General features: G+C 43.8%; 1 protein-coding gene and 1 pseudogene across 2 annotated transcripts in view; both read left to right on the plus strand.

Annotated features, from left to right (window-relative positions):
* The window catches only part of LOC311134017 (Fanconi anemia group D2 protein-like), a 35,509-nt pseudogene extending 20,474 nt beyond the window's left edge, over window positions 1–15,035 (plus strand). Inside the window, exons 6-22 of the transcript XR_014615386.1 lie at window positions 5,646–5,761; window positions 5,893–5,985; window positions 6,123–6,266; window positions 6,569–6,685; window positions 6,796–6,885; window positions 6,995–7,113; window positions 7,429–7,539; window positions 7,651–7,767; window positions 8,306–8,431; window positions 8,543–8,699; window positions 8,814–8,885; window positions 9,307–9,345; window positions 9,467–9,541; window positions 9,798–9,872; window positions 10,639–10,785; window positions 13,248–13,340; window positions 13,888–15,035. The product of XR_014615386.1 is annotated as a Fanconi anemia group D2 protein-like (transcript). The remainder of the gene's footprint in view (window positions 1–5,645; window positions 5,762–5,892; window positions 5,986–6,122; window positions 6,267–6,568; window positions 6,686–6,795; window positions 6,886–6,994; window positions 7,114–7,428; window positions 7,540–7,650; window positions 7,768–8,305; window positions 8,432–8,542; window positions 8,700–8,813; window positions 8,886–9,306; window positions 9,346–9,466; window positions 9,542–9,797; window positions 9,873–10,638; window positions 10,786–13,247; window positions 13,341–13,887) is intronic.
* A 5,772-nt stretch (window positions 15,036–20,807) lies between these two features.
* The window catches only part of LOC311134342 (testis-expressed protein 264 homolog), a 115,290-nt gene continuing 112,779 nt past the window's right edge, over window positions 20,808–23,318 (plus strand). Inside the window, exon 1 of the mRNA XM_084167990.1 lies at window positions 20,808–21,363. Within this exon, the coding sequence (XP_084024116.1) occupies window positions 21,106–21,363 (258 nt within the window). The 5' untranslated portion in view covers window positions 20,808–21,105. The remainder of the gene's footprint in view (window positions 21,364–23,318) is intronic.

A 23,318-nucleotide genomic window follows, 5' to 3' on the forward strand; every position in this document is an offset into this window, starting at 1 on the left:
TATTCGGCCAGTCTGCGCAGCGCGTTATCGACCCAGAACATATCAGTTTTTCCGCCGGAATCACTGATTCACTGGACCTTTAACTCCGGATTCATCGCTACCAGCTGGCTACAACAAAACGGACGCTGTGGTCTGGCTAATCATCCCGAGCTAGGCCCATCTCCCGGCTATCTACCTCTCTATCAACCGGACGGGACCACCTAGTGTTGACACGGAGCCCCGCCGATCCTACACGACTGGTCTGCCGACGAAATCGTCTGATGTGGTTACGACGTTAACCACGAAGATTCCATCCATCTGCTAGCCCTGGCCCGTTAGCACACGTTATCCGTGGCCTCTTACTCACTAAACTGAACTAGCTACTGAACTAGCTACTTGCTATTAGCCACAGCTAGCGGTGTTTCACCCAGAATATTGGATTTTTTTCCGCAGGATAAATTTTTAATCACTGGACATTGATCACCGGATATTCGGCCAGTCTGCACAGCGCGTTATCGACCCAGAACATATCAGTTTTTCCGCCGGAATCACTGAATCACTGGACCTTTAACTCCGGATTCATCGCTACCAGCTGGCTACAACAAAACGGACGTAGCACACGCTAGCCGTGGCCTCTTACTCACTAGCGCTTCACCACCGGACCTTATGATAACTCAGCTATACAGCTGATATCTGCTGGACTGTTCCTTTTTACGGTACTACATCCTGTTTATGTTTAGCCTCAGCCCAAACATGGTTAGTTTATTGTTGTTTCGGTTATTTCTAATTGTACTATATCACTGTAGACCCCCCAGCCTAGCTAAACCTGCCTTAGTTAGCTCCTTTGTCCCTCCCCCCATACACTCAGAGACCGACTCAATTGATGCCTCTAGAGATACTATCTCTTTCATTGTTACCCAACGCTTAGGTTTACCTCCACTTTACTCATATCCTTCCATATCCTTGTCTGTATATAATGCCCTGAATCTTTTCTATAACACCCGGAAATCTGCCCCCTTTATTCTATGTACCCAACGCACTAGAAGACCAGTTCTTAAAGCCTTTAGCCGTATCCTTATTCTAGTCCTCCTCTGTTCCTCTGGTGATGTAGAGGCTAACCCAGGCCCTGTAGCCCCCAGTATCACTCCTACTCCCCAGGAGCTATCATTTGATGACTTCTGTAATCGCAAAAGTCTTGGTTTCTTGCACATAAATATCAGAAGTCTACTTCCTAAGTTTGAGTTATTCACTGCGTTAGCACACTCTGCCAACCCTGATGTTCTAGCAGTGTCTGAATCCTGGCTCAGGAAGGCCACCAAAAATTCTGAAATTTCCATCCCCAACTATAACATTTTCCGTCTAGATAGAACTGCCAAAGGGGGTGGAGTTGCAATCTACTGTAGAGATAGCCTGCAGATCTCTATCATACTATCCAGGTCTGTGCCCAAACAGTTTGAGCTTCTACTTCTAAAAATCCACCTTTCCAGAAATAAGTCTCTCACTGTTGCCGCTTGCTACAGACCCCCCTCAGCCCCCAGCTGTGCCCTGGACACCATATGTGAATTGATCGCCCCCCATTTATCCTCTGAGTTTGTACTGCTTGGTGACCTAAATTGGGATATGCTTAATACCCCAGCCATCCTACAATCCAAGCTAGATGCCCTCAACCTCACGCAAATTATCAACGAACCTACCAGGTACAACCCTAAATCCTTAAACATGGGTACCCTCATAGATATCATCCTGACTAACATACCCTCTAAATACACCTCAGCTGTCTTCAACCAGGATCTCAGCGATCACTGCCTTATTGCCTGCGTCCGTAACGGGTCCGCGGTCAAACGACCACCCCTCATCACTGTCAAACGCTCCCTAAAACACTTTAGCGAGGAGGCCTTCCTAATTGACCTGGCCCAGGTATCCTGGATGGATATAGATCTCATTCCGTCAGTAGAGGATGCCTGGTTGTTCCTTAAAAGTAATTTCCTCTCAATCTTAAATAAACATGCCCCATTCAAAAAATACAGAACTAAGAACCGATATAGCCCCTGGTTCTCCTCAGACTTGACTGCCCTTGACCAGCACAAAAACATCCTGTGGCGTACAGCATTAGCATCAAATAGCCCCCGCGATATGCAACTTTTCAGGGTAGTTAGGAACCAATATACACAAGCAGTCAGGAAAGCAAAGGCTAACTTTTTCAAACAGAAATTTGCATCCTGTAGCACTAACTCCAAAAAGTTTTGGGACACTGTAAAGTCCATGGAGAATAAGAGCACTTCCTCCCAGCTGCCCACTGCACTGAGGCAAGGAAACACTATCACCACCGATAAATCTACAATAATCGAGAATTTCAACAAGCATTTTGCTACAGCTGGCCATGCTTTCCATCTGGCTACCACTAACCCGGCCACCAACTCTGCACCCTCTGCTGCAACTTGCCCATGCCCCCCCCGCTTCTCCTTCACACAAATTCAGACAGCTGATGTTTTGAAAGCGCTGCAAAATCTGGACCCCTACAAATCAGCTGGGCTAGACAATCTGGACCCTTTCTTTCTAAAACTAGCCGCCGAAATTGTCGCAACCCCTATTACTAGTCTGTTCAACCTCTCTTTCATAACGTCTGAGATCCCCAGAGATTGGAAAGCTGCCGCGGTCATCCCCCTCTTCAAAGGGGGTGACACTCTAGATCCAAACTGCTACAGACCTATATCCATCCTGCCCTGCCTTTCGAAAGTATTCGAAAGCCAAGTTAACAAACAGATCATCGACCATTTCGAATACCACCGTACCTTCTCCGCTATGCAATCCGGTTTCCGAGCTGGTCACGGGTGCACTTCAGCCACGCTCAAGGTCCTAAACGATATTATAACCACGATTGATAATAGACAGTACTGTGCAGCCGTCTTCATCGACCTGGCCAAGGCTTTCGACTCTGTCAACCACCGCATTTTTATTGGCAGACTAAATAGCCTTGGTTTCTCAAATGACTGCCTCGCCTGGTTCACCAACTACTTCTCAGATAGAGTTCAGTGTGTCAAATCGGAGGGCCTGTTGTCTGGACCTATGGCAGTCTCTATGGGGGTGCCACAGGGTTCAATTCTTGGGCCGACACTTTTCTCCGTGTATATCAATGATGTCGCTCTTGCTGCTGGTGACTCTCAGATCCACCTCTACGCAGACGACACCATTTTGTATACATCTGGCCCTTCATTGGACACTGTGTTAACAAACCTCCAAACGAGCTTCAATGCCATACAACAATCCTTCAGTAGCCTTCAACTGCTCTTAAACACTAGTAAAACTAAATGCATGCTTTTCAATCGAACGCTGCTAGCACCCGCCCACCCGACTAGAATCACCACTCTTGACGGGTCTGACCTAGAGTATGTGGACAACTACAAATATCTAGGTGTCTGGTTAGACTGTAAACTCAACTTCCAGACTCACATAAAGAATCTCCAATCCATAGTTAAATCTAGAATCGGCTTCCTATTTCGCAACAAAGCCTCCTTCACTCATGCTGCCAAACATGCCCTCGTAAAACTGACTATCCTACCGATCCTTGACTTCGGCGATGTCATTTACAAAATAGCCTCCAACACTCTACTCAGCAAATTGGATGTAGTCTATCACAGTGCCATCCGTTTTGTCTCCAAAGCCCCATACACTACCCACCACTGTGACCTGTACGCTCTTGTTGGCTGGTCCTCACTACATGTTCGTCGTCAAACCCACTGGCTCCAGGCCATCTATAAATCACTGCTAGGCAAATCCCCGCCTTATCTTAGCTCATTGGTCACCATAGCAGCACCCACCCGTAGTCTGCGCTCCAGCAGGTATATCTCACTGGTCATTCCCAAAGCCAACACCTCCTTTGGCCGCCATTCCTTCCAGTTCTCTGCTGCCAATGACTGGAACGAATTGCAAAAATCTCTGAAGCTGGAGACTCTTATCTCCCTCAATAACTTTAAGCATCAGTTGTCAGAGCACCTTACCGATCACTGCACCTGTACACAGCCCATCTGAAATTAGCCCACCCAACTACCTCATCCCTATATTGTTATTTATTTTGCTCTTTTGCACCCCAGTATCTCTATTTGCACATCATCTCTTGCACATCTAGCATTCCAGTGTTAATACTATTGTAATTATTCTGCACTATAGCCTATTTATTGCCTTACCTCCATAACTTGCTACATTTGCACACACTGTATATATATTTTCTGTTGTATTTCTGACTATGTTTTTTTACCCCATATGTAACTCTGTGTTGTTTTTATTGCACTACTTTGCTTTATCTTGGCCAGGTCGCAGTTGTAAATGAGAACCTGTTCTCAACTGGCTTACCTGGTTAAATAAAGGTGAAATAAAAAAAATAAAAAAATAAAAGATTCGACCTTGTGTTTTAAGTTATTGTCCTGCTGAAAGGTGAATTTGTCTTGCCCATTCACCCAGTCTGATGGAAAGCAGACTGAACCAGCTTTTCCTCTAGGATTTTGCCTGTGCTTAGCTCCATTCCGTTTCTTTTTATCCTGAAAAGCTCCCCAGTCCTTAACGATTACAAGCATACCCATAACATGATGCAGCCACCACTATGCTTGAAAGTATGGAGAGTGGTACTCCGTAGTAATGTGTTGTATTGGATTTGCTCCAAACATAACACTGTATTCAGGACAAAAAGTTAATTGCTTTGCCACATCTTTTGCAGTATTACTTTAGTGCCTGGTTGCAAACAGGATGCATGTTTTGGAATATTTGTATTCTGTACAGGCTTTCTTCTTTTCATTCTGTCAATTAGTTTAGTATTGTGGAGTAACTACAATGTTGTTGATCCATCCTCAGTTTTCTCCTATCACAGCCATTAAACCCTAACTGCTTTAAAGTCACCATTAGCCTCATGGTGAAATCCCTGTGCTGTTTCCTTCCTCTCTGGCAACTGAGTTAAGAAGGATGCCTGTATCTTTGTAGTGACTGGGTGTATTGATACACCACCAAAGTGTAATTAATAACTTCAACATACTCAAAGGGATATTCAATTTCAGCTTTTTGTTTTTTTTACCCATCTACCAATAGGTGCCCTTCTTTGTCTTTGTGGTTGAATCTGTTTTAAATTCACTGCTTGACTGGGGGATCTTACAGATAATTGTATGTGTGGGGTACAGAGATGAGGTATTCATAAATAAATCATGTTAAACACTTTTATTGCACACAGAATGAGTCCATGGAACTTATGTGACTTGTTAAGCACATTTATTGAACACACTTATTGACTCAAGACATTTCAGCTTATCATTTTTATTAATTTGTAAACATTGTGTGTAGGCCAGTGACAAAAAAATCTAAATTTGATCCATTTTAAATTCAGGCACAAAATGTGGAAAATTCAAGGGGTATGAATACTTTCTGAAGGCACTGTAAATGTCCTTGATAAATGGTTGGTACGGTCGGTGTCGATAATTTTTGTTTTATTGTCCCAGCTCTACGCACAAGTACAAGTACTTTTTGAAAATGAAAACACTTCAGGTAGCTCATGTATGGCTACTAACACTGCAGCAGACACATGCATGTTTCAACTCAGCCTGCTGTGCTGGGAATGGTGTAGACATGCTCTGGTTCTTGCCGTTCTAATGGGAGGTTGTGCGCGTGTGTGCATGTGTTTGCAGGCTGCCCTCTGATCCTGACTGACATGGATGTGGTGGAGAAGTCAGAGAGCCTGTCCAAGACTGATAGAGAGTTCCTCTGTGGCTTGCTCTTCCACACCATCAACTGGTTTAGAGAGGTAAGTACAGCTCTGTCTTAGACAAGGGATAATGGGATGTCTTAGACAAGGGATTTATGGTCTATAGCAAGACATGTATACTTTTTCCGGAGATGAGATTCAACACTTATTGTGGTGGTTTTCTTGCAGAGGGTACTGGTAAGAAGAGAGAAGCCCCTGCTAAGAACTCATCAGCAGACAGCTCTCAGCTGGAGGAGGGCACGGAGGCAGAGGAGACCCAGCAGGTTAACACACACACACACACCTACACACACCTCTGACCTCTCACCTTTGTCACAGGATGTGACTTTTACATACAATACTCTCTTTTCCAGGGGTGGAATTAAAATGATATTTTCTTGTGTTCCCTCTACCCCTGCAGGACCATCCAGACAATGAGAAGGTTCAGGGGGTCAGTCTAGTGTCCTACCGGCCCTTCTTCAGGGAGCTGGACATGGAGGTGCTCAGTGTGCTGCAGTGTAGCCTGCTCTCCCGCTCTCTGCTGGACAGTGAGCTCCACAGCAAGGTAGAACACCACCCATCCCAGAGCCTGGACACATCACACACACAATACTCCCTCAGGGTTGGGCTCTTATTCCATTTGAACTCCGCCAATTATGAGATGGATGGAAATTAAATTACTGAATTGAAAAATCATAATAAAAGTGTTAGGCAATTATCACATTCTCTGAATTGACCCAGTTTACGCCAAATTGTCTGTAACCTTGTTCCCTGTATATGTCTCATACACACTAAAATAAAGGGACACTAGCTAGAATCCCTCCAATGTGTCTGTGTGCTGTAAAGAGATGCTGTGGACCTGTGTAGGTGCGTGAGGAGGTGCAGCTGGGCCCAGCAGAGTTAATCTTCTTGCTGGAGGATATGTGGCACAAACTGGAATTCAGTCTGACTGCTGCCCCTGCCAAGAGAGCCCCATTCTTCAAGGTAGGACACGCACGCACATACACACACACATCAGTTTCTCTTTCATCCTCCATATTGTCTCCTGGCTGCAGGGAAAGACAGACAAGTTTGTGGGTTTCTCCCACCTGTAGCCGAAGAGCCCTAAGGACATCGCCGCCTGCTGTGTCCAGCTGCTGCCCACCTTCTGCACCCACCTGGAGAACTGCCACAATCACTTCCAGATACACACACAAGACACACACACAGCTTCATGTTTTTTTGGTGCTCGGCACACATTTAGCTCATTGTTGTAGTGTCCCCCTTTGTGACTGTCTTTCCTGCTGTGTGCAGACTCTGCTGTCTAAAAACCAGGGGGTGGTGGACGCCCCAGGTCTGGATGTGAAGGAGCACCAGCTGCTGTCCTCAGCCTACCAGCTTGTCCTACAGGTCCTACACACCTCCTTCAGCTGGTCAGTCACAGCTCAACACACCACCTGCACACTCCTGCCTTTCAGGACCATATCATCACAGTGCCTCACCTTCCAGGAAATTACAATTACTCAGGGTTTTGCAATTGTGGTCCTGTAGAGGTTGGTGTTGGCTTGTTTTGTTCCAGCCCAGCTCTAACACACCTGATTCAACAAATGGGAATCAGGTGTGTTAGTGGGCTGCAACAATAGCCAGGAACAGGTTTTCCCATCTCTATGGATCTGGCGGTGTAGCCTACAGTCCTGTCAGTTGTATCAGTAGCTGTGGTGAATGACTCTTGTCTCGTTGTGTGTCAGGTCTGGTTTTTCCCAGCCAGAGCACCGTGGCCTGCTGAAGAGAGCTCTGGGAGTGCTGGCTGACCAGCTGAAAGAGGGAGGGCTTGAACTGACCCTGGACCAGCTCATCAAGTGAGTGGTGAAACATTCCCTATCAGATAATAGCCAGTGTTTGTGTGTGTGTGTGTGTGTGTGTGTGACAAGTATGGTAAAGCTGTTCTTCCCTATCTCTCTGGTCTTCAGACACAGCTTTGAGTACCTGCTGAACTTCCGCAGTATGGTGCCCAGCCTCAGCTTAGCTCTGTGTCTCTCCCAGCTGCGAGAGAGAAGGGCACCAGGCTACATACAGGGAGCAGACCGGTGAGACACACACACGCTAAATCAGTCTCTATAGGATTGATGCAACAGTCAAATGGACTGTATCAGGATTAATTCAATTTCAATCCTGTCAATTCCGAAGATTTATTGATATTCTGAAAAGTTGCCTTTATTTTAAATGAGGATCTGTTCAGTAGATAACGGTCTCTCCCTCTAGCAACCCTAGTCCAATTAGTTATTGTGCCAGGAGTGGGTGACTGTCAGCGGAGACGGAGAGAAAGGACCCAAACACAATGAGATTCTCCAAACTCTCCTTAGGGGTGTGTCTCGCAAGGATTCACTGATGATGTAGAGCAGTTAATGAATTAAGGTGGCCGTTGGGTCTTAGTATACTACAGACACTGGAAAGTAGAATTTACTCTATAGGGGAGTCCCAACCTTCTTGTAACCTCATTTATTGCAGCTCTTCTCCTGCTATTATGGTTGCCATGCTCCCACTGGCTGTAAGGTGAATAATACTATTCTGAGTGTTCATGGTGTTTTTGTTCCCTTCTCTCCTCTACACTCCCCCTCTCTGTAGTATTTACCTAGAGCACACTGATGATGTTCTGAAGGCAGTGGAGGAGATAGCTGGAGAGGGCATCCCTGAGCTCCTCAACACAGCAGCCAAAGACGCCAGCTCTAGAACTTGGCCCACTCTCAACAGGTAGGTCCTGGTACATATGTGTACAACTATCACTATCTCTCCTGACCTCTATACGCCCATATGGGTGGTTACATTGACCACCTGCCAATCTTTCCCCCTCTCTCTCACTAGGCTGACGTTCCTGGTGTTCTCTATGGGGATGATGGGAGAGCTGGAGAAGGCTGTGAGGAAGATTCCCCCTGGCAGGCACAACTGGACACACATACACAGACAGGCACAGAGGAACTGCCAGTGGAGCAGATGCAAGCTAGCTGGTTTGTGGGCGCTAGTAGATATTGTGCAGTGACTATGATACGCTTGTGTGTGACTGCATACATTCAGCAAGCATTAGTGTGTACTGTGTGTGATCTATAATTGGACATTTACCCTTTTCTGTGTCCAGGTGAAGAGTGAGAAGCTGCTGACATGGAACCTGGCTGTCAGAGACTTCCACATCCTGGTCAACCTGGTCAAGGTACTGAGTCTGTTTGCGCTAGGAGCTAGTCATGAATGGGTTAACCCTTATTCAAACACATGATGTGTCTAGAATGTGTTATGATTGTTCAGTTCACTATGGAAGATGTATGGCTGGAAATAGCATTTAAATTACTGTGCCCACGCTAAACGAGAAGCGTGTAAACATGTATTCCCCTGGGTGTTCTGCCTCTCCAACACACACTCTGGATGGAGGGAGATTAAGCCATCTGTCATGCTCTGCTGGCTCCATGCCGCGTGTGTGCAGTGGTGTGTGTTTGTATGTGTGTTTGTTGTGTGTGTACGTGTGTGCAGGGGTGTGTGTGCATGTGGATGGGTTCTCTGCTGGCTGGGTTTGGGTGTTGAGAAGCTAGAAGTAGTGTGTGTATTCGAATGTGTCTCCTCCATCTTCTCCTCGCCAGGTGTTTGACAACAGACCAGTGTTCAATGTGTGCCTGAAGGTGAGTCTCAGTACATTGGCACTGGCTCTGCCTGTCACAGTGTCAGACACATTCCATAACTATAATATTACCTGTCTTTTTAGGTTGTTGTTGTTGTTGTTGTTGTTGTTGTTGTTGCTAGTATGGCCGTCTTTTCTTGGAGTCTTTCCTGAAGCTGGGGATGCCATTGTTGGATTTCAGTTTTAAAAAGCACAAGGTACAAGCCAAAAGACTGAAGGGAAAATACTAGAGAGAATAGTTTATTTCAAATTCAATAAGGCGACATTACATGGTGTCAATAGCAGCTAATGCTGAATTATTTGACACAATTTACAATAATCATAAATACATAATACACAAAAAATCCATCAACACAAAATCTACAACTTTAAAATAGTCAGTTGTTCAGTGGTTCAGTGTAATTGGTGTGTGTGTGAGACTGTGTGTGTTTGTGTGTGTCCGCGCTGACTCAGGAGGATGTCCAGAGCCTGCTGAAGACCTTCCAGCTCAGCACCAGGCAGCTCCACCACATGTGTGGACACTCCAAGGTACAACCCAGCCTCCAACACTACTCCTGTCCTCTCCACAGAAACCTTCTGTGTGGATGAAATATTTGAGAATGATGCTAGCCAACATATGAAGACAAAATTACATCCCTCTGATATGCCATCTACACTGAGTGTACAAAACATTAGGAACACCTGCTCTTTCCATGACATAGACTGACCAGGTGAATCCAGGTGAAAGCTATGATCCCTTATTGATGTCACTTGTTAAATCCACTTCAATCAGTGTAGATGAAGGGGAAGAGACAGGCTAAAGAAGGATTTTTAAGCCTTGATACAATTGAGACATGGATTGTGTATGTGTGCCATTCAGAGGGTGAATGGCCAAGACAAAAGATTTAAGTGCCTTTGAACGGGGTATGGTAGTAGGTGCCATGCGCAACGGTTTGAGTGTGTCAAGAACTGCAACACTGCTGGGTTTTTCACGCTCAACATTTTCCCTTGTGTATCAAGAATGGTCCACCACCCAAAGGACATCCAGCCAACTTGACACAACTGTGGAGTCAACAGGGGCCAGCATCCCTGTGGAATGCTTTCGACACCTTGTAGAGTCCATGCCCTGACGAATTGAGGCTGTTCTGAGGGCAAAAGGGTGTGCAACTCAATATTAGGAAGGTGTTTCTAATGTTTTTGTAGACTCAGTGACTATCAATGACGTTGATTATGGGGACGTGTGTGATATGAAAAGGTATGTTTTGTCATACTATTTGTGTGTGGTGTTGTGGTGACCTGTGGTGTTCTTGCCAAGATCTACCAGGACACCATTCTGACCAACCATGTGCCAGCCCTGAAGAAGAGCCTGGAGCAGTTTGTGTACACAGTGAAGGCCATGCTCATCCTCAACCACTGTCAGGAGGCCTTCTGGCTGGGCAACCTCAACAACAGAGACCTCAAGGTACTGGATGGGTCACTGACTACCGCACCGAGAGGGTGTGTGTGTGTGTGTGTGTGTGTGTGTGTGTGTGTGTGTGTGTGTGTGTGTGTGTCTGTGTGTGGTCTCACCATGTGGGTGATTTCCCTATGGGCTCAGTGTGTACAGTGGCTTGTGAAAGTATTCATCCCCCCTTGGCATTTTTCCTATTTTGTTGCCTTACAACCTGGAATTAAAATTGATTTTTTGGGGGTTTGTATCATTTGATTTACACAACATGCCTACTACTTTGAAGGTGTAAAATATTTTTTATTGTGAAACAAACAAGAAATAAGACAAAAAAATGTTGAGCGTGCATAACTATTCACCCCCCCAAAGTCAATACTTTGTAGAGCTACCTTTTGCAGCAATTACAGCTGCAAGTCTCTTGCAAGTCTCTAGCCACTGGGATTTTTGCCCATTCTTCAAGGAAAAACCGCTCCAGCTCCTTCAAGTTGGATGGGTTCCGCTGGTGTACAGCAATCTTTAAGTCATACCACAGATTCTCAATTGGATTGAGGTCTGGGCTTTGACAAGGCCATTCCAAGACATTTAAATGTTTCCCCTTAAACCACTCAAGTGTTGCTTTAGCAGTATGCTTAGGGTCATTGTCCTGCTGGAAGGTGAACCTCCGTCCCAGTCTCAAATCTCTGGAAGACTGAAACAGGTTTCCCTCAAGAATTTCCCTGTATTTAGCGCCAACCATCATTCCTTAAATTCTGACCAGATGCTGCCACCACCATGCTTCACTGTGAGGATGGTGTTCTCGTGTGATGAGAGGTGTTGGGTTTCCGCCAGACATAGCGTTTTCCTTGATGGCCAAAAAGCTCAATTTTAGTCTCATCTGACCAGAGTACCTTCTTCCATATGTTTGGGGAGTCTCGCACATGGCTTTTGGCGAACACCAAACGTGTTTGCTTCTTTTTTTCTTTAAGCGAGGTAGTCACCTGGAATGCATTTCAATTAACAGGTGTGCCTTCTTAAAAGTTAATTTGTGGAATTTCTTTCCTCCTTAATGCGTTTGAGCCAATCAGTTGTGTTGTGACAAGGTAGGGGGGGGTATACAGAAGAAAGCCCTATTTGGTAAAAGACCAAGTCCATATTATGGCAAGAACGGCTCAAATAAGCAAAGAGAAACGACAGTTCATCATTACTTTAAGACATGAAGGTCAGTCAATCTGGAAAATGTCAAGAACTTTGAACGTTTCTTCAAGTGCAGTCGCAAAAACCATCAAGCGCTATGATGAAACTGGCTCTCCTGAGGACCGCCACAGGAATGGAAGACCCAGCGTTACCTCTGCTGCAGAGGATAAGTTCATTAGAGTTACCAGCCTCAGATATTGCAGCCCAAATAGATGCTTCACAGATTTCAAGTAACAGACACATCTCAACATCAACTGTTCAGAGGAGACTGCGTGAATCAGGCCTTCATGGTCGAATTTCTGCAAAGAAACCACTACTAAAGGACACCAGTAAGAAGAAGAGACTTGCTTGGGCCAAGAAACACGAGCAACGGACATTAGACCGGTGGAAATCTGTCCTTTGGTCTGGAGTCCAAATTGGAGAGTTTTGGTTCCACCGCCGTGTCTTTGAGACGCAGTGTAGGTGAACGGATGATCTCCGCATGTGTAGTTCCCACCGTGAAGCATGGAGGAGGAGGTGTGATGGTGTGGGGATGCTTTGCTGGTGACACTGTTTGTGATTTATTTAGAATTCAAGGCACACTTAACCAGCATGGCTACCACAGCATTCTGCAGCGATACGCCATCCCATCTGGTTTGGGCTTAGTGGGACTATCATTTGTTTTTCAACAGGACAATGACCCAACACACCTCCAGGCTGTGTAAGGGCTATTTGACCAAGAAGGAGAGTGATGGAGTGCTGCATCAGATGACCTGGCCTCTACAATCACCCGACCTCTAACCAATTGAGATGGTTTGGGATGAGTTGGATCTCAGAGTGAAGGAAAAGCAGCCAACAAGTGCTAAGCATATGTGGGAACTCCTTCAAGACTGTTGGAAAAGCATTCCAGGTGAAGCTGGTTGAGAGAATGCCAAGAGTGTGCAAAGCTGTCATCAAGGGAAAGGGTGGCTACATTGAATAATTTTTTTAAAACAATTGTTTGGTTACTACATGATTCCATATGTGTTATTTCATAGTTTTGATGTCTTCACTATTATTCTACAAGGTAGAAATTGTATAAATAAAGAAAAACCCTTGAATGAATAGGTGTGTCCAAACTTTTGACTGGTATTGTATGTGTAAATGATAGATGCACACACACACACACATACTACATGGTAATGTTTTTAAATGTATGTACATTTAAAAGTATTTTGTCTGTAATGTCTTTTTTGTTATGTGTCGGACCCCACTAGCTGTCACCATTGGCGTCGGCTAATGGGAATCCTAATAAATCAAATCAAATAGATGCCTTTGTCTTGCAGGGTGAGGAGATCCTCTCTCAGCCCTCAAAGGAGAGTGATGAAGAGGAGGAGGAGGAAGGCTCCCAGCTGCCTCAGGAGCAGTCAGAGGATGAGGTACAAGCCATAAACGTATAAAGCTACTGTATTGAGTTAAATGTAATTGCTAAAATAATTTCTCTCTTTGTTACATATTTGATTGAAACACAATATACTAATTCTGTTTTTTTTGTAACCTTTCATTTTCTTCAAGCTTTCTGTCTATTGTAATCCCAAGAACAGTTAGATTGTAGAGGATCCTTATGTAGTGAACATTGAGGTTTACAGGCAGCTATAAGGGAAATGGGCATCTGTGTGTGGAACACTGGGCTGATAAGATAAGTTGTACTGTTTCTGTTCCTAGCTAATCATTACTGGCAAGATCCAGAAAACAACAGTGAGGCAGGTTCAGGAGCACTGAGCCATGTTGTTAGACAGTAGCCCTCTAGTCTACATAAATGGGGTGATTTGCCGTAGAGTACAGCATCCTTCTAAAACACTGCTCAGTTTGTTTATCACACATGGCCACTTCCCCAGCTTCCTCTGCTTGCAAAGGGAGATGTTTTCCAGTCTAATGCCCTGCTGTGGCAAAATTACAGAGCTCAATTTTTACTGTTTCTTTCAGGCCCAGGAGAGTGACTGAGGAGAGGAAGAATGGCAACAGGAAGGAAGAGGGGAACAATGATGAAATTCGCAGATGACTCGGATGATTAGGACAATGTGGAGGAATACTGTCGACTCTGTGAGCTCTTGACCTTTTGGTGTCAACAAACTCTAACCTTGCATAACCCATATCCCTTTGCCCACTCAGATAGGAATAGGTCAGGGAGAACAAAGAGGCGATTCCTAGTGTCTTGCTGCCATTGAGAAAATTGACATTTAGTGGATTTCTGGGGAAGTGTTGTGGTTCAAAACGCTGCAAACAGCATTAGAGTGCTGAACTGTTTCAAACGCTAATGTCTGAGGCCAAATAGTTATAATTTATTTAACAATCCCTTGAAAACGGCATGCAGTTATTCAATGGTTTTAGCAGAGCTGCAGGTCTCCTTGCCCCTCAGCAGGTAAATCGAACGATCTGCACCTTATTGTGATATTTATTAGTAACGACCTATTATAGGTCATAGGCCTATTTCATAGAAGTCTGGAAACACTGGGCAGTTACATTAATCAGTGTTTGCAAATGTGAGGGAGCCTTGTATGTCTAGTTTTTGTCACTGTCAAACATTATAACATTATCTTTGTTTATGAACTGGGTCCCTAGATGATGGAGCAACTTATATAATGTGATGTACTGTATCATTCAAATATATACAAGTTAGTCTTGTTCCCAGTCTCACAAGCTTGATTCATTACCTGAAACTGTAGTAGATAATGCAATGGACTCCATTGAGTGGTAAGGCAAAAGCAACCGACTGTAGACAAAGGTTGAGGAGTGAAGTTGGGGGAGGTGCATCTGCGAAAGTCGGACACTAACCACATTTCCATCCACAGTTTTAATGCGAATAAAGTCATAGCATATTTATTTTTTAATCACAACATCTGTGATGGAAAGTTTAGGTAGAATTTGATAAATGCCGACAGAACATTTTCTTGCTCAACATGGTAGAATCGTTTTGTGTCTGTAAAATGTATTATATGAGAAATTTTGGTGGAAACTCTTTTATGCGCAAATATTAATAGAATAACCATCATATTGAAGTAAACTTAGTCACACAATATGGTGATATGTTGTGTGGTCCTCCCACTATGACTCAGGAAACCATGCAGTTTAAAGGCTACAGATGAAATAATGTATGATGAACTTCACAGGGTGGTGAAAGTGAACAGTGATCTTGATGCCCTATTACAATAAATATCGAGGGTCTTATTCTGGTGACATGATGATCGATGCTTAAATATTCTGGCTTTTATCCATAATAATCTCATCATGTAGACTAGCGTACACGAGCTGTTGGCTACAGCGCGTGTGCCAAGACCAGAGTATGCACATTTGCTATTTAACTCAACAGTTTTTGTGACAAAACTATCGATAGTTTAAAATGTGATGGAAACATATTGAACTTTAGATTTTTATTCGGTACATGAAAATTTAGTGCACACAAAATGTAGTTTTCACTTATGTCATCATGCACAGATTTTTATCCACAACAAGTCCATTTGGTGGAAACACCACTGGTGAGAAAATGCGCATATTTTCTTTATGCGGATTCTAGAATGTTTGCATAAAAATCTGTCGCCAATTGGATGGAGACCTAGCTACTGATGTGGTTTTCCAACCGCAAGGCTAAGCGCAACATGGCAGTGCTGCCATTGTTTATGAAAGTTGTTCTTTAAGTCGAAATAAACATGTCTCCAACCCCCATATCACATTTACAAACTTAAAATATAAGGATGGGACTAATAACAACTAACAACAACTAATAACAACAAGATAACTAATGTAAAGCATACTGTGTCCATAATAAGTATATAGGTTATAGGTTGAGAGCTTTTGTGAAAGAGCACAGTTAGAAAGATATGGAATATAGAAGCAAACCGGATGGACATCATGAAAATGATCGGAGAGGTTGAGGAAGTTCAGGAGTAAAAACAAACAAAATATAATTATTGTAAAATTGACTGTGTCCATAAAATCTATATAGTATGTATAAACTCGAAGTAGAGGCCTAAGCATTGTTGTTCACCAGTTTACTCCAATTAGGGAAGGGGTGGTAGGGTTTGAAAGTAATAAAGGGAAATATATATTTTTTAAAGGATATATATATATATATATATATATATATATATATATATATATATATATATACACTGCTCAAAAAAATAAAGGGAACACTTAAACAACACAATGTAACTCCAAGTCAATCACACTTCTGTGAAATCAAACTGTCCACTTAGGAAGCAACACTAATTGACAATAAATGTCACATGCTGTTGTGCAAATGGAATAGACAACAGGTGGAAATTATAAGCAATTAGCAAGACACCCTCAATAAAGGACTGGTTTTGCAGGTGGTGACCACAGACCACTTCTCAGTTCCTATGCTTCCTGGCTGATGTTTTGGTCACTTTTGAATGCTGGTGGTGCTTTCACTCTAGTGGTAGCATGAGACGGAGTCTACAACCCACACAAGTGGCTCAGGTAGTGCAGCTCATCCAGGATGGCACATCAATGCGAGCTGTGGCAAGAAGGTTTGCTGTGTCTGTCAGCGTAGTGTCCAGAGCATGGAGGCGAAACCAGGAGACAGGCCAGTACATCAGAAGACGTGGAGGATGCCGTAGGAGGGCAACAACCCAGCAGCAGGACTGCTACCTCCGCCTTTGTGCAAGGAGGAGCAGGAGGAGAACTGCCAGAGCCCTGCAAAATGACCTCCAGCAGGCCACAAATGTGCATGTGTCTGCTCAAACGGTCAGAAACAGACTCCATGAGGGTGGTATGAGGGCCCGACGTCCACAGGTGGGGGTTGTGCTTACAGCCCAACACCGTGCAGGACGTTTGGCATTTGCCAGAGAACACCAAGATTGGCAAATTCGCCACTGGCGCCCTGTGCTCTTCACAGATGAAAGCAGGTTCACACTGAGCACATGTGACAGACTGCCTGCAACATCCTCCAGCATGACCGGTTTGGCGGTGGGTCAGTCATGGTGTGGGGTGGCATTTCTTTGGGGGGCCGCACAGCCCTCCATGTGCTCGCCAGAGGTAGCCTGACTGCCATTAGGTACCGAGATGAGATCCTCAGACCCCTTGTGAGACCATATGCTGGTGCGGTTGGCCCTGGGTTCCTCCTAATGCAAGACAATGCTAGACCTCATGTGGCTGGAGTGTGTCAGCAGTTCCTGCAAGAGGAAGGCATTGATGCTATGGACTGGCCCGCCCGTTCCCCAGACCTGAATCCAATTGAGCACATCTGGGACATCATGTCTCGCTCCATCCACCAACGCCACGTTGCACCACAGACTGTCCAGGAGTTGGCGGATGCTTTAGTCCAGGTCTGGGAGGAGATCCCTCAGGAGACCATCCGCCACCTCATCAGGAGCATGCCCAGGCGTTGTAGGGAGGTCATACAGGCACGTGGAGACCACACACACTACTGAGCCTCATTTTGACTTGTTTTAAAGACATTACATCAAAGTTGGATCAGCCTGTAGTGTGGTTTTCCACTTTAATGTTGAGGGTGACTCCAAATTCAGACCTCCATCGGTTGATACATTTGATTTCCATTGATAATTTGTGTGATTTTGTTGTCAGCACATTCAACTATGTAAAGAAAAAAGTATTTAATAAGATTATTTCATTAATTCAGATCTAGGATGTGTTATTTTAGTGTTCCCTTTATTTTATTGAGCAGTGTATATATGTATGTACAGCGGGGAGAACAAGTATTTGATACACTGACGATTTTGCAGGTTTTCCTACTTACAAAGCATGTAGAGGTCTGTAATGTTTATCATAGGTACACTTCAACTTTGAGAGACGGAATCTAAAACAAAAATCCAGAAAATCACATTGTATGATTTTTAAGTAATTAATTTGCATTTTATTGCATGACATAAGTATTTGATACATCAGAAAAGCAGAACTTAATATTTGGTACAGAAACCTTTGTTTGCAATTACAGAGGTCATACGTTTCCTGTAGGTCTTGACCAGGTTTGCACACACTGCAGCAGGGATTTTGGCCCACTCCTCCATACAGACCTTCTCCAGATCCTTCAGGTTTCGGGGCTGTCGCTGGGCATTACGAACTTTCAGCTCCCTCCAAAGATGTTCTATTGGGTTCAGGTCTGGAGACTGGCTAGGCCACTCCAGGACCTTGAGATGCTTCTTACGGAGCCACTCCTTAGTTGCCCTGGCTGTGTGTTTCGGGTCGTTGTCATGCTGGAAGACCCAGCCACGACCCATCTTCAATGCTCTTACTGAGGGAAGGAGGTTGTTTGCCAAGATCTCGCGATACATGGCCCCATCCATCCTCCCCTCAATACGGTGCAGTCATTCTGTCCCCTTTGCAGAAAAGCATCCCCAAAGAATGATGTTTCCACCTCCATGCTTCACAGTTGGGATGGTGTTCTTGGGGTTGTACTCATCCTTCTTCTTCCTCCAAACACGGCGAGTGGAGTTTAGACCAAAAAGCTCTATTTTTGTCTCATCAGAACTCATGACCTTCTCCCATTCCTCCTCTGGATCATCCAGATGGTCATTGGCAAACTTCAGACGGGCCTGGACATGCGCTGGCTTGAGCAGGGGGACCTTGCGTGCACTGTAGGATTTTAATCCATGACGGCGTAGTGTGTTACTAATGGTTTTCTTTGAGACTGTGGTCCCAGCTCTCTTCAGGTCATTGACCAGGTCCTGCCATGTAGTTCTGGGCTGATCCCTCACCTTCCTCATGATCATTGATGCCCCACGAGGTGAGATCTTGCATGGAGCCCCAGACCGAGGGTGATTGACCGTCATCTTGAACTTCTTCCATTTTCTAATAATTGCGCCAACAGTTGTTGCCTTCTCACCAAGCTGCTTGCCTATTGTCCTGTAGCCTATCCCAGCCTTGTGCAGGTCTACAATTTTATCCCTGATGTCCTTAAACAGCTCTCTGGTCTTGGCCATTGTGGAGAGGTTGGAGTCTGTTTGATTGAGTGTGTGGACAGGTGTCTTTTATACAGGTAACGAGTTCAAACAGGTGCAGTTAATACAGGTAATGAGTGGAGAACAGGAGGGCTTCTTAAAGAAAAACTAACAGGTCTGTGAGAGCTGGAATTCTTACTGGTTGGTAGGTGATCAAATACTTATGTCATGCAATAAAATGCAAATTAATTACTTAAAAATCATACAATGTCATTTTCTGGATTTTTGTTTTAGATGCCATCTCTCACAGTTGAAGTGTACCTATGATAAAAATTACAGACCTCTACATGCTTTGTAAGTAGGAAAACCTGCAAAATCGGCAGTGTATCAAATACTTGTTCTCCCCACTGTATATGTATATGAATGTATATATATATATATATATATATATATATATATATATATATATATATATATATTTGCGAGAAAAAAAAACATGGGGGATTGGAAGTGATGCAGACAATTACATTGATGGAAGTTACAATCTATCAGCAATATTAAAACTGATCTACCCCCTAAAAAAAAAAATATATATATATATATATATATATATATATATATATATATATATATATATATATATATATATATATATATATATGTGTACATTGAACAATCAATTGTTGAGAAAGAGAGCCTCAAATATCACATTCATTTGTACATAACCATTGAGGCAAAGTTGGTTCTGGTTTCAGTCATGTCTTTGGTTATGTTCCTGTAGGTCAAACAAAAACACCCTAATGATTGTTTGAAAAAAGCCTCCAACAATGCAGGCGATGGCTGCAGGATGAAGTTGGTGAAGAGCAACTGCAGAAACTTGCAGTTGACCGTAGAGAAAACGTCATGACCTTTGATCAGTTTCGTTTTGTAAAGTTTATGTAGTCGACATGTAGGCCGAAATCTGAAAACGTTTATCCCCATAACGCAATACACTTTGAAAGGCTGTGATCTACATGACAAAAGTGATCCGCTCGAGCACGCCCCATGTACGCAGCTTCTTGGTCAGGGAACCTACGCCGTGTACAACACCATAGAGCCCTCAAACTCAACTCTGGACCTCCAAGCCAGTTCCACTGCATTTTTTCATTGTTCCCCTCTAATCAGGGACTGAATTAGACCTGGAACACCAGGTGTGTGCAATTAATTATCAGGTAGAACAATAAACCAGCAGGCTCCGGACCTCGTAGGGTAAGAGTTGAGTACCCTTGCGCATAGAGTGTAAGAGAATGTGGTGGTACAGTCTCGTGCCAATATATTCTAGCTACTTTAAAATAAATGTCACCTTGAATAGCCAACAATGCGATTGATAGTGTAATAATAATTAATACAATAATGCACAAATGTTATGTAGTTACTTTTATGATTAAAGATAAAATGTCGAGCTTCATCGAAAAGGGACACCCCTTCATATGAGGCAAGATGGTTTATCCGGGAACCATGTTCCTGTGTTTAGGGAAATAAACGGTGTTTGGCTATATAAGCCCACCGTCCTACCATAGATATAACAATGAGCCAGATATTTCACCGGATGTATAAATGTGAAGCATCCTGTTGGCGTTTCCACTCACTACCAAATATGGTGATGGAGAGGAAGCCCAGTGGCCGGCAGTGGGACAAGATGGAGCGAGATGGATTTTGGCCGACATTCTGCTAATTTTCTCATCAATGAAACATTTGATCTCCATACTGTTTTCTGTTTCAAACAGAGGGGACTGCGTTTCTTAGACTCTACCCTTTGCCAAAGTTTCAAAAAATCGCGTTGTTTAGAAGGAGTGCAAGGGCGAATTGAGTTCCCTAACGGAAATATGCAAACAAATGCTAGAACGCGCCAATAGGATCTCAGTAGCTTATGCTTGGCTCTGCCCACCTCCTTGCTTGTTCTTTAGACTATGATTAATTTGCTCCATTGGAAACGACAGACTCTGGTCTATCTTGGGTTAGTTAGAAAAATCTTTAGTCCTACCTTCAGTTATCACGGAAAATCTTATGAATGCAAACAACAGTTGTACGGTTTATTTTTACATTACAAGCAATTCATATACATTTTCTTTTCAAATCTCGGGGATATTTTATTCATGACGTTCGCGGTTTGTAGACTCCAAAAATTCGTACATCCCGTGGAGGCTCTTCTTGACACTTCATATAGAGCTTGACATTGTCAGAACAGAACGTTTCACTGGGAAGAGTTAGAGTTGCATCAGTGGCAGCAGTGTTAGTGTAGAAAATGTCTGACTCTATTATTTTAGCATTGATAGTGTTTCTCATCTTGTGTTTGATTGTAACAGTGGTTGCAGCTGTTGTGTACTCTGGGCTGTTCACTGAGGTCAATATCAAGACAGGGTCGCCTTATATCAAAAACGTTACCATTGCCTACAAACTCCATAAAGGACCTTATAAAGACTGTGGTGCTGCATTCACAGAGACTGTCAGTATTGGACCGAAGCTCAATACCATCCGTGTGTCTTATGATGACTCCACAGAGGTAAGACACCTGAATGGCATGCTGACCTGACTGTCAATGTGTGTGTGTGTGTGTGTGTGTGTGTGTGTGTGTGTGTGTGTGTGTGTGTGTGTGTGTGTGTGTGTGTGTGTGAGAGAGAGAGAGAGAGAGAGAGAAACAGTTCATTTATATTAGTTATGCTGTCTTCACTTCCAGATGTTTTCTCACAGACCACTCTTTCCAAAGGGACATGCCTTGAATCCAGAGAGCTGAATGGAATTCTGATTTGGGAGCATGCATAAAGTCAGCTGTACAATGCCACGTTGCGCAGCTGATGATTTCCCCCCTATTGTGGTTTCAGTTTACTTTGGCATTAGCATGCAACTGACTCATAAATGTCAACGAGATGGGTAAATCCTCCCTCCCATGGGTCAGATGAAAAAACAGAACTTATAACATAATGCTAAATATAGTCTAGTAAGTACACCCTGACTGTAGTATGAATGCAGTTCTGTTCACTCATTTATAGTGCTTGTGGGGAATTTCTAATGACACAACAGCTGTAAGAAGAAACTGGCTTGAGGGTTGTTCCTAGGCCAGTGTCAGGCCTCCTTCTCAATGCCCCACTGTTTCGTAACTTTACACTGCAACAGTTATTGGAGTTTCATGGTTACATCCTTGTTAATATTTTACTATACCTGTCCTGTACTGTAAAGCACCACCTGTAAATATACAGCTGGCAGCTGTATTGTGATGGATTCATAAGTTCCTCCAGTCCTCACATGAGCCCGGGTGTTTAGTCAACAAGCTGTGGCAGCCACACAACAGCTTCCTGTTAGATAGCATAGATGTGTACTGAGATCCCAACTGATGATAAGGGCTGAACACAGGCTGGGTGGCCAGTGGGACTGGCTGGATACGCTCATGTGACCCAGTGGTGTGACCCAGTGGTAATAGGAGCAGACAGGCTACAAAACCAACAGGTTGATGATTACATTTGTGATGTGAAATTCCTACAAGACCAGGAGTGAATGTAAGCCGGAAATAAATAGTTAGGGTATGCCGTACCGGTAAAACATGAGCCTATCACAATAATTAAAACATACACTGAGTGTACAAAACATGATGAACATGCTCTTTTCGTGACATAAACTGAACAGGTGAATCCAGGTGAAAGCTATGATCCCTTATTGATGTCACTTGTTAAATCCACAATCAGTGTAGATGAAGGGGAGTAGACGGATTTGAAGAAAGATTTTGAGAAGCTTTGAGACAATTGAGACATGGATTGTATGCGTGTGCCATTCAGAGGGTGAGTAGGCAAGGCAAAATATTTAAGTGCCTTTGAACAGGGTATGGTAGTAGGTGCCATGCGCACCGGTTTGAGTGTGTCAAGAACTGCAACACTGCTGGATTTTTCACACTCAACATTTTCTTGTGTGTATCAAGAATGGTCCTCCACCCAAAAGACATCCAGCCAACTTGACACAACTGTGGAGTCAACATTGGCCAGCATCCCTGTGGTACGCTTTCGAAACCTTGTAGAGTCCATGCCCCGACGAATTGAGGCTGTTCTGAGGTCAAAAGGGAGGGGTGCAACTCAATATTAGGAAGGTGTTCTTAATGTTTTGTACACTAAAATTGTAGGCTATTACACTATTTATCATTACCGCATGTCAGTCGCTTGAAAAATGAGCAAATAGACTTGAAAACATGTGGAATATGCTCCAAAATGCAGTGTGGTTCGATGATAACACTGACATTTTGCCAAGGCAAAGATGAGTGGCCGAGACAGAGACGCGCGGACAGCAGTGTACGCATCAATTAAGGTTACAAGACTTGTGTAGGCCTAATGAATAACAATCACCAAATGTAATTCATAACACTTTTTGGTGTTTTGAAAGGTATGTCTCTTTGCCAGAATTAGTAGCCTAATAGTTGGAATAATAGGATAACTGAAGTCTGGACACTGACTGTAGGCCTCACATTTTGATTTG

The sequence above is a fragment of the Coregonus lavaretus genome (assembly GCF_964263955.1).
Source record: "Coregonus lavaretus genome assembly, chromosome: 8".
In the NCBI taxonomy this organism is placed as follows: Eukaryota; Metazoa; Chordata; class Actinopteri; order Salmoniformes; family Salmonidae; genus Coregonus; species Coregonus lavaretus.